This window comes from Carassius carassius, chromosome 13 (assembly GCF_963082965.1).
Source record: "Carassius carassius chromosome 13, fCarCar2.1, whole genome shotgun sequence".
Classification (NCBI taxonomy): domain Eukaryota; kingdom Metazoa; phylum Chordata; class Actinopteri; order Cypriniformes; family Cyprinidae; genus Carassius; species Carassius carassius.
Genome location: NC_081767.1, coordinates 24463408 through 24478469, shown reverse-complemented (window position 1 = coordinate 24478469; position 15062 = coordinate 24463408). Strand labels below are relative to the sequence as shown.

General features: G+C 35.0%; 3 protein-coding genes across 3 annotated transcripts; 1 reads left to right on the top strand and 2 right to left on the bottom strand.

Annotated features, from left to right (window-relative positions):
• Nucleotides 1-1344: 1344 nt before the first annotated feature.
• Nucleotides 1345-3399, bottom strand: LOC132155682 (phosphopantothenoylcysteine decarboxylase-like). The gene is made up of 5 exons (XM_059564405.1): nt 3075-3399; nt 2363-2458; nt 2076-2204; nt 1810-1978; nt 1345-1521 (listed from the first exon to the last, which is right to left on the bottom strand). The coding sequence occupies exons 1-5, from the start codon at nt 3219-3221 to the stop codon at nt 1448-1450; spliced, it is 615 nt and encodes a 204-aa protein (XP_059420388.1). The 5' UTR covers nt 3222-3399; the 3' UTR covers nt 1345-1447.
• A 540-nt stretch (nt 3400-3939) lies between these two features.
• Nucleotides 3940-10127, top strand: LOC132156166 (very-long-chain (3R)-3-hydroxyacyl-CoA dehydratase). Its single transcript, XM_059565059.1, has 11 exons — nt 3940-4238; nt 5494-5536; nt 5613-5686; nt 5862-6026; nt 6130-6178; nt 6286-6396; nt 7229-7356; nt 7447-7559; nt 8765-8871; nt 9027-9158; nt 9401-10127. The coding sequence occupies exons 1-11, from the start codon at nt 4158-4160 to the stop codon at nt 9475-9477; spliced, it is 1080 nt and encodes a 359-aa protein (XP_059421042.1). The 5' UTR covers nt 3940-4157; the 3' UTR covers nt 9478-10127.
• Nucleotides 10128-10375: 248 nt separating this feature from the next.
• LOC132156165 (integrator complex subunit 14-like) lies at nt 10376-14815 on the bottom strand. Its single transcript, XM_059565058.1, has 12 exons — nt 14682-14815; nt 13923-14203; nt 13729-13836; nt 13199-13354; nt 12758-12876; nt 12488-12630; nt 12072-12164; nt 11825-11969; nt 11522-11655; nt 11025-11143; nt 10863-10928; nt 10376-10694 (listed from the first exon to the last, which is right to left on the bottom strand). The coding sequence occupies exons 2-12, from the start codon at nt 14142-14144 to the stop codon at nt 10440-10442; spliced, it is 1560 nt and encodes a 519-aa protein (XP_059421041.1). The 5' UTR covers nt 14145-14203; nt 14682-14815; the 3' UTR covers nt 10376-10439.
• Nucleotides 14816-15062: the final 247 nt, after the last annotated feature.

Here is a 15062-nt window from a genome sequence, read left to right as displayed (position 1 = left end):
TCTCAAAAAAAAAAACTCAATTCTGTATGATTTATAAGCGTTTTGAAAAATGGGGACATTGGTTATGTCCTCATAAGTCACCCTCTCCTTGTAATACCTGTGTCATACCCATGTCATTATACAGAGTTGTGTCCTGATATGTCACAAAAACAAGAGCACACACACACACACACAAAAGTTTTAGGAAGTGCAAAATTGTATTTCTCCTTTAATTTAATTAGAGGGGAACTTAAAATGTCTAGGCAGATGACATTCCCCAAAATAGTATACTTTAGGAAATGTAACATTTCGACACTTTCAGAAATAAGGAGGAAATAATTGAAGACAGAATTAAACAGTATTGCTACTACATCCTTTAAACCTAGAATTTAAAATAACCACACATACTCTTCAGATTAAACATTCCTCTTCATTTAAACGTCTAAATTGTAGTAGTTAAAACCTTTTTATAAGTGTCAAATTATGCTTAAAGATGATTCTGGAAAACTTTGGTGATACTTTTCAGTAGCTGAAAAGTGCTAAAAAAAAAATAAAGAAGAATAAAAGGTAATTGTATCTATACTTGTGCTCTTGGTGTATCTTACTTAGCCAAATGAGAATCAGGGTTAACCACATATGATTTGCAGATGGAACGCATTTCTAACGGTAAACTGCAAACAGGATATGTACCTAAAGCGCATTAGTATCTCTTAGTACAACCTGAGACTATTTTCATAAATATCTCTCACTGCTTTTGCAGTTAGGGGTCCCTCGCTTACAAGTGTAAAGTCACAGAGAGAACATGAGGTCACATTCATGTCATGATTGAGACTTTTAACATTTAATGCAGTTAAATTAATCAGGTAAAAATATTTACGTAAACATAAATATTGTACTGTTATATCATATTTGTTTCATTTCGCATAAGCATCAAATGACTTTTGCGCTCATTAATCTGATGCCATTAAGTAATAACAGACTGTCAGTCTTCTGATCATTTATCATAATTAGTTTCAAAATAAGGATTAACTGCCAGAGTACAAGGGATCCAAAGATTAAACAATAATGACATTCAACTAAGATGATATGACACTTAACAAAGAGAATCATTTATTTGAAATTACTATGCAAATACAACCATTACAAAGAAACATAAATTAAAAAATGTTGTTTGTTTCTCAACATTGAAACATATAGTTTAAAATGACTAAAATATTAAACATTTTACATGTCTTACACACTTGAAATTGTTTTTATTGAGTGTGCAGATAACTATATAAGCCAGTTTCTTCCAAAAAAATAATTTAAAAAGTTAATTGTGACTTTTCATCTCATAATTCAGACTTTATTTAAAATATAAACTTTAAGATATAAACTCATAATTGTGAGAAAAAATGCACAATTCCCTTTATTATTATTTTATTCTAGAAAGTTTTTTTTTTTGACCACTGGTATGTTTCGTCGGAGGTCATTCAGGATGTTTCTGGACATATTGTTTGACAGTATCAACAATAGTTGAAACCTCAGCCATGGCACCTTCACCTGTGAAAACACCAAAACTGGAGCGTAAGACGAGCCGAAACACAAGAAACATAACTTCATTAAATCCTCCTTCGATCAAAGAGCCTGCTACTCAAAGCATGCCAGGTTACATCTGTAACATTACATGCTACATGTTGCATGTTACTTACATCAGGTTATCTTCATTAAACAAATAATGCATTGATGGTTTCAATTATTTCACACATTAATGAGAATTTTTTGATCTGTTCTTTTTTCCCTTATCACTGCAATTGCATCATGAAACCCATACACTTTCTTAGAAGATACCTTCATCTCCACAGATCAGTTTTTTGGCAATGCATGGTATCTCAACATAGCCAAAGCTTTTAAGTGTAGCCACTTGCTGTGCGGTGATAGGGTGCTGCCACATGGCTGTGTTCATAGCAGGACAAAAAAGCAGAGGACGGCTGGTGTCCCAGGCCCGCACCACACATGTCTGACATCAACAAAAAGGGGTAAACATATTTAGATAATGATGTATCAAAACAAATCCATACAAAATGCCACAACAATGTAATAAACACTTGACCTACTAGGAGGTTGTCACATATTCCACTGGCAATTTTACCAAGTGTGTTGGCATCCAGTGGAGCAATCACTAAAAGATCTGCCCAACGTCTAAGTTCAATATGAAGCACAGGGTCAGAGCGCATTGTCCACATCTAGCATAGAAATATAAAGAAAGCCATTCATATCTACTATGATTATTATTATTTTTTTATCAGGCCAGTCTGGCTACTGATGTAATGTCACAGCAGGAAACAATATTATGTTGTTCTCTGAATAGTGAAAACTCTTCCTCTTCAAAGGCTGTACTCACCTCCCACTCATCCTTATCTGTGTACACACGGACAGGGACTCCATTGATATCGTAAAAATGAGTGGCATGGTCTGTGGTGACCACACGGACTTCAACCTAGTGAACAGAACAGAAAAATTTATGTGTTCACCCCCCCAAAAATTTAAACATATCTTTTAACCTTGACACATATTTGAATCACATTTAAAATAATAAACAAATTCACAATAACAAATAAACAGGACTAAAAGCTTAAGGTAAAAATAAATATATGAAAATTAATTAAATATGTATTTTCTTTTATTAAACTTTATAGATTTATTAATTTCTTTATTCATTTACTTATTTATTTGTAAATCAAATAAATAAATGTTCACAAGAAAAAACTATTACTATTACTCTTTTTATATCCTCTGTTTTATTAATTCTGAAAGGCAGAATGCAACAGCCACTTAAACCAAAATAAATTATTTAAAATTCTTAAAATGTTCTAAGATTCACCTCTATGGTAACTTAATTGTGATAAACGAAAACTTAATTTCCATCTTTAAAAACTTTTCTTTGTATTATATAAACTAAGATATATAGTCATATTAGAATAACTTTCGATCTTGTAACATGGCACTCTCTAGTGGATAAATATATGAAATGACATTGGCGAGCAGTGGCTCTGTGGAATCATGCATAAACTGTTTGAATATATAATATATATTCATGCACATTATGGACTTACCCCTGGAATCTCAAGTAGTTTTGTTGCCAACAAAGGCGCCTTGAGTGCAGCTACACTGCCAGTCAAACAAACCAGAACATGAAATATTGAACTATTTGCTTGCAAGTCTAGTTGTATTTGATCAGATTCAGAATGCTGCTGCTGCATTACAAAAAATATAAATGAAAACCTTAATCCTCTTCTTTTACTATACAGGACTTTTTATATTTGGTTAATTTCCCCTGTCTTAAGTGTATCTCTTAAAAGGTATAGTATTTGTATCATGTATTTCGGGATGATAATTTTTATTTTGTTATTTAAACAGCACATTTAAAGATCAGTGAGTCTAAAGTCCGTGCATGTTAGTAGTGTCTCATTCTTCAGATGTTGTCTACTTCCGTAAACATCGGAGTTGTTGCAAACGTCGTCACAGCGCCGTCACTGGCTGGAAGTACCGAGTAAAATGACACATGAAGCAAGATTATGTACGCCTTTATTAATCAAAATAAAATATAATTTGAACTTCGTTTAAAAAAGTAATTCCCAGTGACGAAATACACTACATATAATCCTGAGGGCAGCTTCATCCTTATATTATAATTATAAATTATAAATAACAAATTGACAGTTTTATATTGCAAATTGTATTTTATATTGCACGTTGTATTTTAATTAATTAATTTTGCATAATTTTTATATTATCGTCGTTCTTTCTTTCGGTTATGTCATCCGCAGTGCTTAATGGGAAGCGTAGTTCATCGGCTTGTAAAGACGTTACGTCCTTTGTCTTTTAGTCCGATTTCTGTTTTTTTTTTAAATCAATGTTTGAATGTTGTGATTTGTCTCAGGCTCGAGTGTTTTAATTCAAGGCTTAAAACGTTTCACTTTTGAGTTATATAGAAAATGAATGGGATACTTCTGGAACGTGAAAAAGTGGGCGGCGAGTGTGTTGCGTTCACGACAAAAGTACGCATGCGCTTTCGAGGAACATAGCCTGAGCAAATGACAGAATCCTTGGAAACGTCTTCCGGCTATTTGCTACAAGATTTAGGTCGCATGTCATTCATTTTTGAATCTTAGCATTATTTCATGTGAATATTTGCAATGCAGGCTCTCACACCTCACGTGTACTGGGCGCAGCGGCATGGCGAGATATATCTGCGAGTGGAGATCAGTGATGCACAGGTAAGAAATCTTGCTTTTGGGTAATTATATCATAATAGTCATTATTTTGGTTTCTTTTCGCATTTGTTGCATTTATAATACATGTACAATTCCAGACTGTAGGTTACTGAACTTTAAAACTAAATGGTGTAAGGTTAATATTATGTTGAATAACAACAGCCTCTGTAGGTTTGTTGATAGAGCTTGCGACAAGCCTAGATCACAGAAAATAAAAATGAAGACTACCGAAAGGGAGATCAGGACTTGATCCTGCTGGACCCATTAACCATCTGGCCCAGTTACAATGGCAGGGCATGTTTTATTTACAACCCAGTTTCTGACATATGAGGAGCATCTGCACCTTTTCCCCTCATTGCTTTCTCAGGGCTGGTTAAATGGGTTTGACCAGTCCTCTAAATAAGGGGAAGAGATAGAATATCCTTCTGCCACTGAGAGCTCTGAAACAAAAGTGGTATTGCTGTGTTATATTAATAGGGTTACTATGATGGCCCTTTATGCAAATAAATGTTAAAACAGTTTAAAAAGATGTTACATTGTTTTCCATAGTATGTCTGCAATGAGTCTGAACCGCAAAAGAAAAATTAAACTTTTAACATGCATAGGTCAAAACATAATGACATCAGTTTTGACAGCACACTTTTTAATTGCCAAAACTGTCAACACAAGCTCCAAAAACCAGTGATGCTCAACCTTTTTTACTCCCAAGTCGCCCCTATGTCCACAAAAGTATTCATAGGCACAATTAATTGTTTGGTATTTACTGTATAAGAATATATACTGTATATATACCACAATTTATACTTGTGCAAATGTGTAAAATGTGTAAATCGTATAGTACATGATATAGTTTTACTGAAACCTCATGAAAACAGCAGGGTTTCCACAGTGCAGAAAAAAAAACTGGATTACTAGGCCTGGATAAGTCATGTCAAATGTAAAAATCTGCATTATAATATCAGCCTGCTGGTCATTTCTACAATAATAAATGTAATTGTTCAAATCTGTTAATTTCAAAACACTTTTAAATGATTTTTAAACCATGAAATATCAATAGTCAGAAAGCACGACTCAGTGAATGTGTTGTTTTATCATGCAATCCATTCATTACTGATGATTCATTATTTTCTAACAGCATATTATAGTATCTGTTTGATGCACGGTGCATTCAAAGGCATTGTACTGATATAACAGGAAGTGGGCGGAGGAGCTTGAAACTTCACATTTCTTTTTTTCTCGCTTGGTCTCTATCGCACAGAATCTCAGTATTGGTGTAGAAGAGAACATCCTTCGCTTCAAAGGTACGTCACATCCAACCACCAGCAGGACTCTCTTTCTTTCAGCTGTGTGACTTTTGGTAATTTTGCTCTTTTCAAGGTCAAGGGCATGGAGCGAAAGGAGAAAATGAATATGAATTCAGCCTGGAATTCCTAAAACCGGTTAAACCTGAGGTAACAGCCATCTTCATGTACTCTTTTCTGAAAAATTTCAAAAAAATACATCTATGTTAGGTTGCACAATGAAGTGCAGTGAACATTTGCCTTGTCAAAAACAGAATAACTTTAAGTTTGGTGCTTCTTTCGGTTCAATAATGTTGGAGGAACATGAAAATGTTTGTGTCCACAGGTTAAACACAAATCCACCCAGCGGCAGGTGAATATCACAGTAAAGAAGCAGGAGCACGTCTGGTGGGACCGGCTCACTAAGCAAGAGAAGAAGCCTCTGTTTTTAGCACCTGATTTTGACCGCTGGCTGGATGAGTCAGATGCAGAGATGGAGCTCAGAGAGAAGGTAAAGAGGTTTACTCATAACCAAAAACATGAATTATTTATTATACTTGAGGAGCTTGGCAGTAGGTCACTGTCTGATGTGTTCATCTGTTTTCTGTACACAGGAAGAGAAAATAAACAAAGTCAGCATTGAGTCAAGGGTTCGTAAGGACCGTGAGTATATATTTAATTTTTTCAAGTATAAAGTCAACACATTGGGTCAGCGTATCAAATAATAACCATGTATTCATTACTCTTTTTTTATGTTACTGTGTTTGCAGCTTTTCTTGGCTTGAAAAAAGGTTTTCTCTTTATGTACAATTTGGTCCAGTTCCTCGGTTATTCCTGGATATTTGTCAACATGACTGTACGTCTGTTCATACTTGGGCAAGGTTAGTCTAGTTTTTCAGTTTTATTTTGTAAGCAACTTAAAGATACATTTCTGCTTTTTAGCTGTTGTCATTGTGAGGAAATGCATCTCATTTGAATTTTTTTTGAGAAGGCCTGTGGGTCTGTTATGCAAATTTTCATATTTATAGAGAGAGAGAGAGCGAGAGCATCTCAAGTGCATTTTCACAGAATTCAGTTTAGAGCTTCTGAATCTCATTTATAAACTTCAAAAAAAATTCTGACTTGGAATTTTAAAAGCGAAGTTTGCACCACTTTTTACCCAGTGGTTAAGAAACCCCGCTCAGAAACATTGTTAACACCTCATTGCATTGCCAGACTTGTTGAGTGTGAAGAACATTATGACGAGATGCATATCAGACACCCCAGTTGTTTGCCTTATATTCTTGTGCTTTGGACTATTACAGAAAACTTAAGTTAAAAAAAAAACTAAACAGGCGTTTCAGCATTTTAGGGGAAAAAATGTCCAAAGGATGCAAAATACGAGAGCCTTTATGTAAACAAGTTGTGTGCTGCATTCGTCCAGTGACACTGACACCACAAATATGCAAATAAGAATATTAACCCAGGGACTAGGAATGTACTGTGAAATGTCAGAATACTGTACAAATACCCAAGATTCTTTGTTAACCCAGGATGAATTATGAACATTGTGAAATTTGAAGCAAAATCTAGAATTCTGTTTACCCAGGTTTAGAAAGACCCAGTGTTAACGATTTCAATTGTGAAAAGCTTCTTTAATTAGATCATGTTAAGTGTTTTACCAAAGTCTATGTCTCAGAGACATGGTCCTTACTGTTTTTCTCAACCCAACAGATTCTTTCTACGACACATTTCATACCATTGCAGACGTGATGTACTTCTGTCAGATGCTGGCAATAATGGAGGTTATTAATCCTGCTGTTGGATTGGTTAAGACTGGAGTCATGCCTGCGTTCATTCAGGTATGTCTGGTGCGCCCCATGCTTTAGTGCATGCATTAAGTGCACTTCATTGTATACTGTTTTGAATAAAACATTTCTCTTGTTTTAAAGGTGATGGGGAGGAACTTCATCCTTTTTGTCATATTTGGTACTTTAGATGATATGCAGAACAAGCCAGTGGTCTTCTTTGTCTTCTATCTATGGAGTGTGATTGAGATATTCAGGTAATTGTGTGAATTATTTATAATAGTATGTTACATGTGTGATCATATTGCATATTTATTGAGAGCAAAGTTTCTGCTAATGGTGAGGAAATGTAGAAGTTTGTTTCATTGGGTGGTACGCATTTCTTTATCTGCAGGATATCCTTTTCTGTTTGTTCTGTGCCAGATGCAAAAAATTCAACTTCCTATATGCAGTCGTTAGTTTGTTAAATTAAATGCATTTTCTCTTTCGTAAATATAATGAAAATTAGAACTTAAATTGGAATTACAGTGACAGAATACATACATTGGAAAGATGTTTACCCCTATATCTTTTTGAGCTTGGTATGTCTATGAATTAGATTTTAGGCAGTTATAATGTTCTTTGCTCTTTCATTAGTGATGTGGTTTCTGTACAGGCATAGTTCATCCACAATTCTTCCACTATCCTTCCCTTCCTGTGGGCTCACACATTTATCACTAGGGGACACACATCCGTGTGCAAATAGAAAAATGGCAGTCATTACCTCAAAACTAGGGCTGAAAGCCTTTTAGCTAGTTCACATGACAATATATAAATGAGAATAAATATCTACAAGTTTTGAATGTTTTATTTTTGTAAATTGATTTTTTTTTTTTTATTAAAATTAATATACATCTACCAATACTAACTTCAAAAGTTGTGGGCCACTAAGATTTTTTAAATCTATTTTATTCAGCAAGGATGCATTACATTTATCAGAAGTGGCATTTATACAATTACAAAAGATTTATATTTTAAATAAATGTTGTTCTTTTGAACTTTGTATTCAATAAAGAATACAATAAAGAAAATTATCATGGTTCCCATAAAAATATTAAGCATCACAACATTGGTAATAATCAGAAATGGTTCCAACCAAATCAAGGATCATGTGACACTGAAGACTGGAGTAATCACTACTGAAAATTCAGCTTTGCATTACAGGAATAAATTATATATATATATATATATATATATATATATATATATATATATATATATATATCACATCAATACATTCTTGGTGAGCATAAGAGACTTAAAAAACATCAAAAGAGACTCAAAAACATAAAAATCTTAATGACCCCAAACTTTTAAATGGTAATGTGTATTTTTCCGTTTTGATTTAAAAAAAGATCCTAAAAGGAAACTTTTTGTTGATTAAATACAAATCTAATCCTACAATTGTAAAAATGAACCATAGGTATCCTTTCTACATGTTGGCCTGCATTGATACGGAATGGAAGTTGTTGACATGGTTGAGATACACCATATGGATACCCCTGTACCCTCTCGGAGTGCTATCTGAAGGTATGTGTTCTCATAATCCACAATCTCATAATCTGTAGACTAGCCCCCACCACAGGAAAAATCATGATGAGCTGTTCATGAGAAGGTGAGACATTCATGTAGAATATACATGTCTAACCGGCAGCCTTTCTTATGCTCTCTTATATTATGATCAGCTGTGGCAGTGATCCAGTCCATCCCCATCTTCAATGAAACCAAACTCCTCAGTATCCCTCTGCCTAAAGCCATTGGCTTCTCTATCAGCTTCTCCTACATCCTGCAGGTCTACTTGGTTATCATGTTCCTGGGTAAGGTCTATAAAATACATGCAAACAAGTAAAACCAGGGTTCCCACAATGTTTGTCTTATAGAGATTTTAAAGAACATTGTATAACCCATTAAATATTTTAGAACTAAGCATAAATTGCCATTACAGTTCCATGACATTTTAATATTTCATACATTGTTAAATTCCCTAATATTTCCTGGTTCTCAATGTCTGTAAAACAGTGTAACTGCTATGCAATATAAATGCATTTTCGAATTGCAGGCCTCTTCATCAACTTCCGCCACCTCTTCAAACAGAGGAGTAGACGGTTTCGCACAAAAAAGAGGAAAGCCAACTGAGGGGAAGGTGAAGCCACATGCTTCGTTCTCAATGTGTCTCTTTTTTTTTATTTGCCACCTCCATTTTCTTTCTTTACATTTGCCCCTCTGTCACAGAGAAGTCATTATTTATGGAAAACCATTTCTCTTTTAAACACCAAGTCAAATTAATTTATGTTTCTACATACTCAAATACTTCAGGACCATGACTGAGTTGTAGAGGATATAGATGACTAATGGAAAACACTAGAAAAAAGTATATCTTATCAAATGATTCTAACCCGGGACCATGAAGGTATTTATATATTGCATCATTCTATCTATATGCAGTATGTTTGCCTGTTTGATTTTGTAGATTAGCTGTGTGACAGACTTACAGAAGCAACATTTTATTTTCCTGTCATTCCCTGAGATGTATTGAAGTAGTTGACAGTGCACTGACAACAACAACATAGACCATGAACCTCAGGGAAAACATCATGAAGCATTCAAGTAACATGAGAACAGACAATTAATTCAATGTTGTTGGATGTGGAATCTGGACATAAATGTGTAAATGTAACTTAAAATATTTCATTAAATTTCAATGAAACAAAACATTTTCAGACGACTACCATTAAGTATAAACCACAGGCGGTTTAATTTTTATTGGTCAATGTTAGAAAAAGTTATTTACATAAACAGTTATTGGTCTGAAAACAGATTCCAAAATCTCTAAAAAAAAATGCATTTTCTTGGGAAACTGCTGAATGTTTTTCTTTCCTCAAATTGAGTGTTCAGTATCATAATGTGTCACAAAGGTTTTCTCTCATTTTATCTCTATCACCAAACCTTTGTGGCACTACTAGAACATGGAAAATGTCACATTTATCTGATTCTGCTGCAGTAACTCATTTCCCTCGGACAAACATTTCACTGAGTTTTTAAATAAAGGTTCATTCATCTATTACTGATCTGGTAGTTGTCCATTGAGCGTTGTTCCTCTATATTCTGTCAGCTCCTCCTCCCCCTGAGAAATCAGTGAGCATGGGGGTAATGTTTTGTTCAAAGGCCGCATACTTGGAGTCTCCACTACTAGCCAGTTTAAGCTGCTGGGCAGCATGTGAGAGCTGGAAGGCAGCATCAGGATGAGCAGAGTTAGGCAGCAGTGTACACTCCCTCTCCAAAAGTTCAGCCACACTCTTAAGAAGCTCCCAGAAACCAAAGGCGAGAGCGGCCTTTCGCAGGCGGTTTAGTTCCTACAGTGAAGAAAATATAAATGTCACACCAAACAAGTATTTTAACTGTAATCAAAAGGATCATATTTTAGCATATGATATCATATCTACATACTAAACATTCATTTTTAAATATATATATAGAGAGAGAGAGAGAAATTGAATAATTGAATACGTATAATTACCCACCTTATAGAAGGTTTGTGTTTTTTCTGGCAGTTTCCTTGCATTACGGATAATTTTCTGTACATCTGTCTGAAAGTGTGGTTAGAACCATTCAGTTAAAATGACTTTTAGTATATCAGTGGCCTGTCAGATATATTACATATAGTGTAGTATTAAGGTGTATACCTGCAGTCCACTGGCTTTAATCCAGACAGTAACATTCTGAGCGTAGCTTCGTTTGTGTTTTGGCTGTATGGGAAAAGGACTTTTACTGTCATCTTCGCCATAGGGATTTTCAGCTGCATCTGTATGTCAAGCAAACAAAGAATCATAGTAAACCAATATTTATACCTTTGGCCAGTAAGCAAAACCTTATGCAAACAATGAGAAAATGTTTTTATGTCTATGTCTCTAGTCTCAGAAGGAACCAAAGCATGAGGGAAATAAATGCAAATTTGTGGTTATACTACTGTTATCCCTGACCCTGGTGTGTTTACCTACAGGTTTCCTAACTGAACTCTGTGAACCATCAAGGTTACTTTTGTTTCAGTGTATTAATTATTAACTACTTGAACATACTGCATAATGCAATACAACACAGTTTCTTTTTTTACTTTATTTTAATTTAATTTAACAGGCATTTAAAGTGTGGCTGTTCCAGAAAAATATTGAAACCGTGCTACCTGATGCAGGGCCAAGCTGTGACATTCTGCCCAACCAGGGCAGAGGCTCTGAGCCGGGCTCAAAGAGTGACATCATTAGATTAGACTTCTTCTTACTGTCTGCCTGGGAATAAAGCATCCCGAACCATTCTGGCCTGTCAGAGGAAACATGGATAGTGAAAACTTTTATATCAGAGTAACTAGGTAATTAATCTCAAATATGTTGGTGATGAAAACAAATCCTTCTCATCTGACGCAATTTTTTTTATATATTTCCAACATTTTGAATGCTTATGAAAAGCCAGATGCATGTATGATCCTTACCCGAGCTGGACAAGTGCCACCATGCCCTCCACCTTTAGGCTGCCATGTAGAAGAACACAGAAGTTTGGGCTCTTTCCAGCCATCTGATTTGTGGAAGTCTCTTCCTCTGTGTCATCAGTAGCCCCTGTACCGATCTCATCCCCCTCTGTTAAGGAAAAGAACATGCTTTGTCATTACAACAGAATTACCAGTAAATAAATAAGGATGTGGATAAGATGGCCTAGGAAATAAGAAGCAAAATACTGACCTTTGTTCACAGCAATGGGCAGGACCAAGTGCCTAGATAAAACCGGAGGGCTGGAGATATCGCCAATCTCAATAAAACCCACAATCTCCAAGTCTATATGCACAACACAACAAGGTAACATATCTATCAAGTGCACTTTGCTCAAATTTCCTCTTGTAGAATCTAGCATGATTAGAAAAAAATGAAAACATTTATTTACATTTACTGTCTGATTAAAGCCCTTAAATCTAATAATTATTTATATTTAATAGATTTATTATATAAACCTGCTCACACAAAATGCCTTATTTATATATTATTAATAATGAGAACGTTTAATTTAAAAACACAAAACTTGAATAGTTTAATGCTTGTGTTAGAACAACAAGAGGGTATAATTAAGGACACGATCATTTCACTAGCTTCTTTGCTCATACCTGTTTGCACTGTTTTGGGGATGGGATCCACTTCCTCATCTATCGTCACTGGCTCTGGCCTGGGAAAGACCTGCACATCAGAGGTCAGGTTCCCACAGCGCAGCACCGCATGGAAGGGAGAGTATGCCTGGTCAATCAGCTTACTGCCAACACAAAACTCAGGTCAACCACAAAATGTTGCATAAACAAAAATGTGCAACTAAAAATTCAATAAAATAAAAGAACAGAGTAGTTAATAGTATTTTTGCACAACGTAACATGATCACTCACCCAAACATAGACTGGACACTTTTAAGACAAAGAGGTCCCTCCATAGTGTATATCTGACCCTGTCCACCATTCAGATTAATCAGCTGCTCTAAATTATCCATGCTATCTGTAGCTTGGAGCTTCAGGGGACATCAAAATAACAGATTAAATAAAGGGATAAAACATAAAATAAAAGGAAACATTATGAAAAATGATTAAATTAAATTAGTTTTACTTATATTGTAAGATGCATGTGTAACTTAAGTATGTTAAAACTATCCGTTTTATAATAATAAATGATTTTTTTTTTACTTTAAATAATTTAAGGTAGCCAGCAAAGCAATATTTCATATGTACTAAAATAGCTAAATCTGAAATAAACAATTAAAACTAATTCAAAATAAAGTTTAGTATCTCAATCATACTCAAAAATACCAACACAATGAAAACAAACTAAAGCACCTCCTCTGCATTTGCAATGCACATGACATAGAGTTTGGAAGGGAACGGGAAAGGCAGTGGGAACTTCTTGTCCTCCAAACGTTGTTTCACTGTTTGCAGGGAGTGACGCAAAGATCCACGACCAATGCCAAGTGCACCGTCAGTAACCAGCACCACCTACAGGCCACCATAAAAACAACATAAACACTGATAAACAACGACAAGGCACTCAAATCACATTTAGCGTTATATATATATATATATATATATATATATATATATATATATATATATATAAATTATCTGTAGAAAATACAATGGGACAATTACCTCAACTGTACTTAAAAAAATGTATGTGTATTATTTAGACATCCTGTTAAAGTGGTAACCAGTATAAATCAGCATTCATTACCATTTACTGAACAGATCAAACAGCCCACTGCCAGCTATTTCAAATGTACGTTTCATTTATATCTCGTTATTTCAATGTTTATGCACATTGTATATTCCATAATACAATGTATTTTCAAGAATTAGATTTGTATTTTTACCTGACATGGACAAGAGGTTCCCCATTCCTGCTGTACTACATTACTAACACCTTGCAATGCAGCCTCTAGGCAGGTTTTATCATAGTCTTCGAGGTTATTCAAAGCTTCCTGCAAAACATTGAATGAAAGATAACAATACGACCCCAGACAACCTCGATTATATTTAGACAGAATGACAACTGGTCTGTTTTTACCTGCAGAGTATTGTAGTCTCTGCTGAAGGGCACCAAAAGCTCCCAGAGGGAGGAGAAGGCGACAAGTGAAGTGAACTCCAGTCTATAGTTTGTGGCCATGTGTTCAAACAGCATGGTCAGTCCATGAACCGCTAGGTTCTTTCTCTGAAACTCTTCACTGCCCTCCACTGACACGGGTCGTGTCATGGACAGCGACGAGTCCAGAAGAACCACAGTGGGCATGCTTGCACGCTTTTCTCTTTACACTTTGATGAACAATTATTTATGAAAGCTTGAGATATCTGTGTAAAAACAGGAGCATATGACAGTGTGACCACATACACTTCTGCAGTTGACATCACAACCATGTTTGGTTAATTAAAAACACACATACAATAATTCACTTGATTTTGTTGCACTGAAGAAACACACATGAAGCTTAAACCAGCCTAAGATGGTTTGCTCGTATTTGCTGGTTTAAACTGGTCTAACTAGTCCTGTCCAGCTGGTCTTTCCCCTCTAAAACCAGCCGACTGAGATTCCTGACCAGGATTGCGGGAGACCACCAAATCCATAGTTTATTTATTTGTTTTTCGATTTGTCATGTTACAGAACAACCTAAGTATGAATCATGAATGTACTGCCAAACGTTCGCAATGTAAAATTGACTGGGAAATTATCATAAACGTTTTAAATAAAGTATTACTTCTTATTTGCGAATACAATTTGTAGATATGCATAGCAGCTTTTGCATATTTCAACAAAACGTAAAAAGTTTACCCATCGCTGAAACCCGTTCTTCTTAACCAGGTGTGCACCGTGAAAAGCGGACCGTTTGGAAACAAAAGAAACCTGTCAACTAGTTCCTAGTAGACAACGCGCGAGAGAAAATATTATTTCAAAAGTTCCGTCCTAATATAAATTATTTCTTAAAATAAATGAAAAAAGTACAAGAGTTAGCCTAAACAGAAACGTCCATATGTAGGATAATGCTGTGGACAAAAACGGTTAGTCTGTAGACATTCTTATCGTGGGACAATTTAATAATATGTAATCCACCATAACCATAATTATGTAATAATAACAAACTACTATTGAAACGTTTATTTAAATATTAAATATTATAAATATTACGTATTTTTAACAAGCAAGTTTACGCGT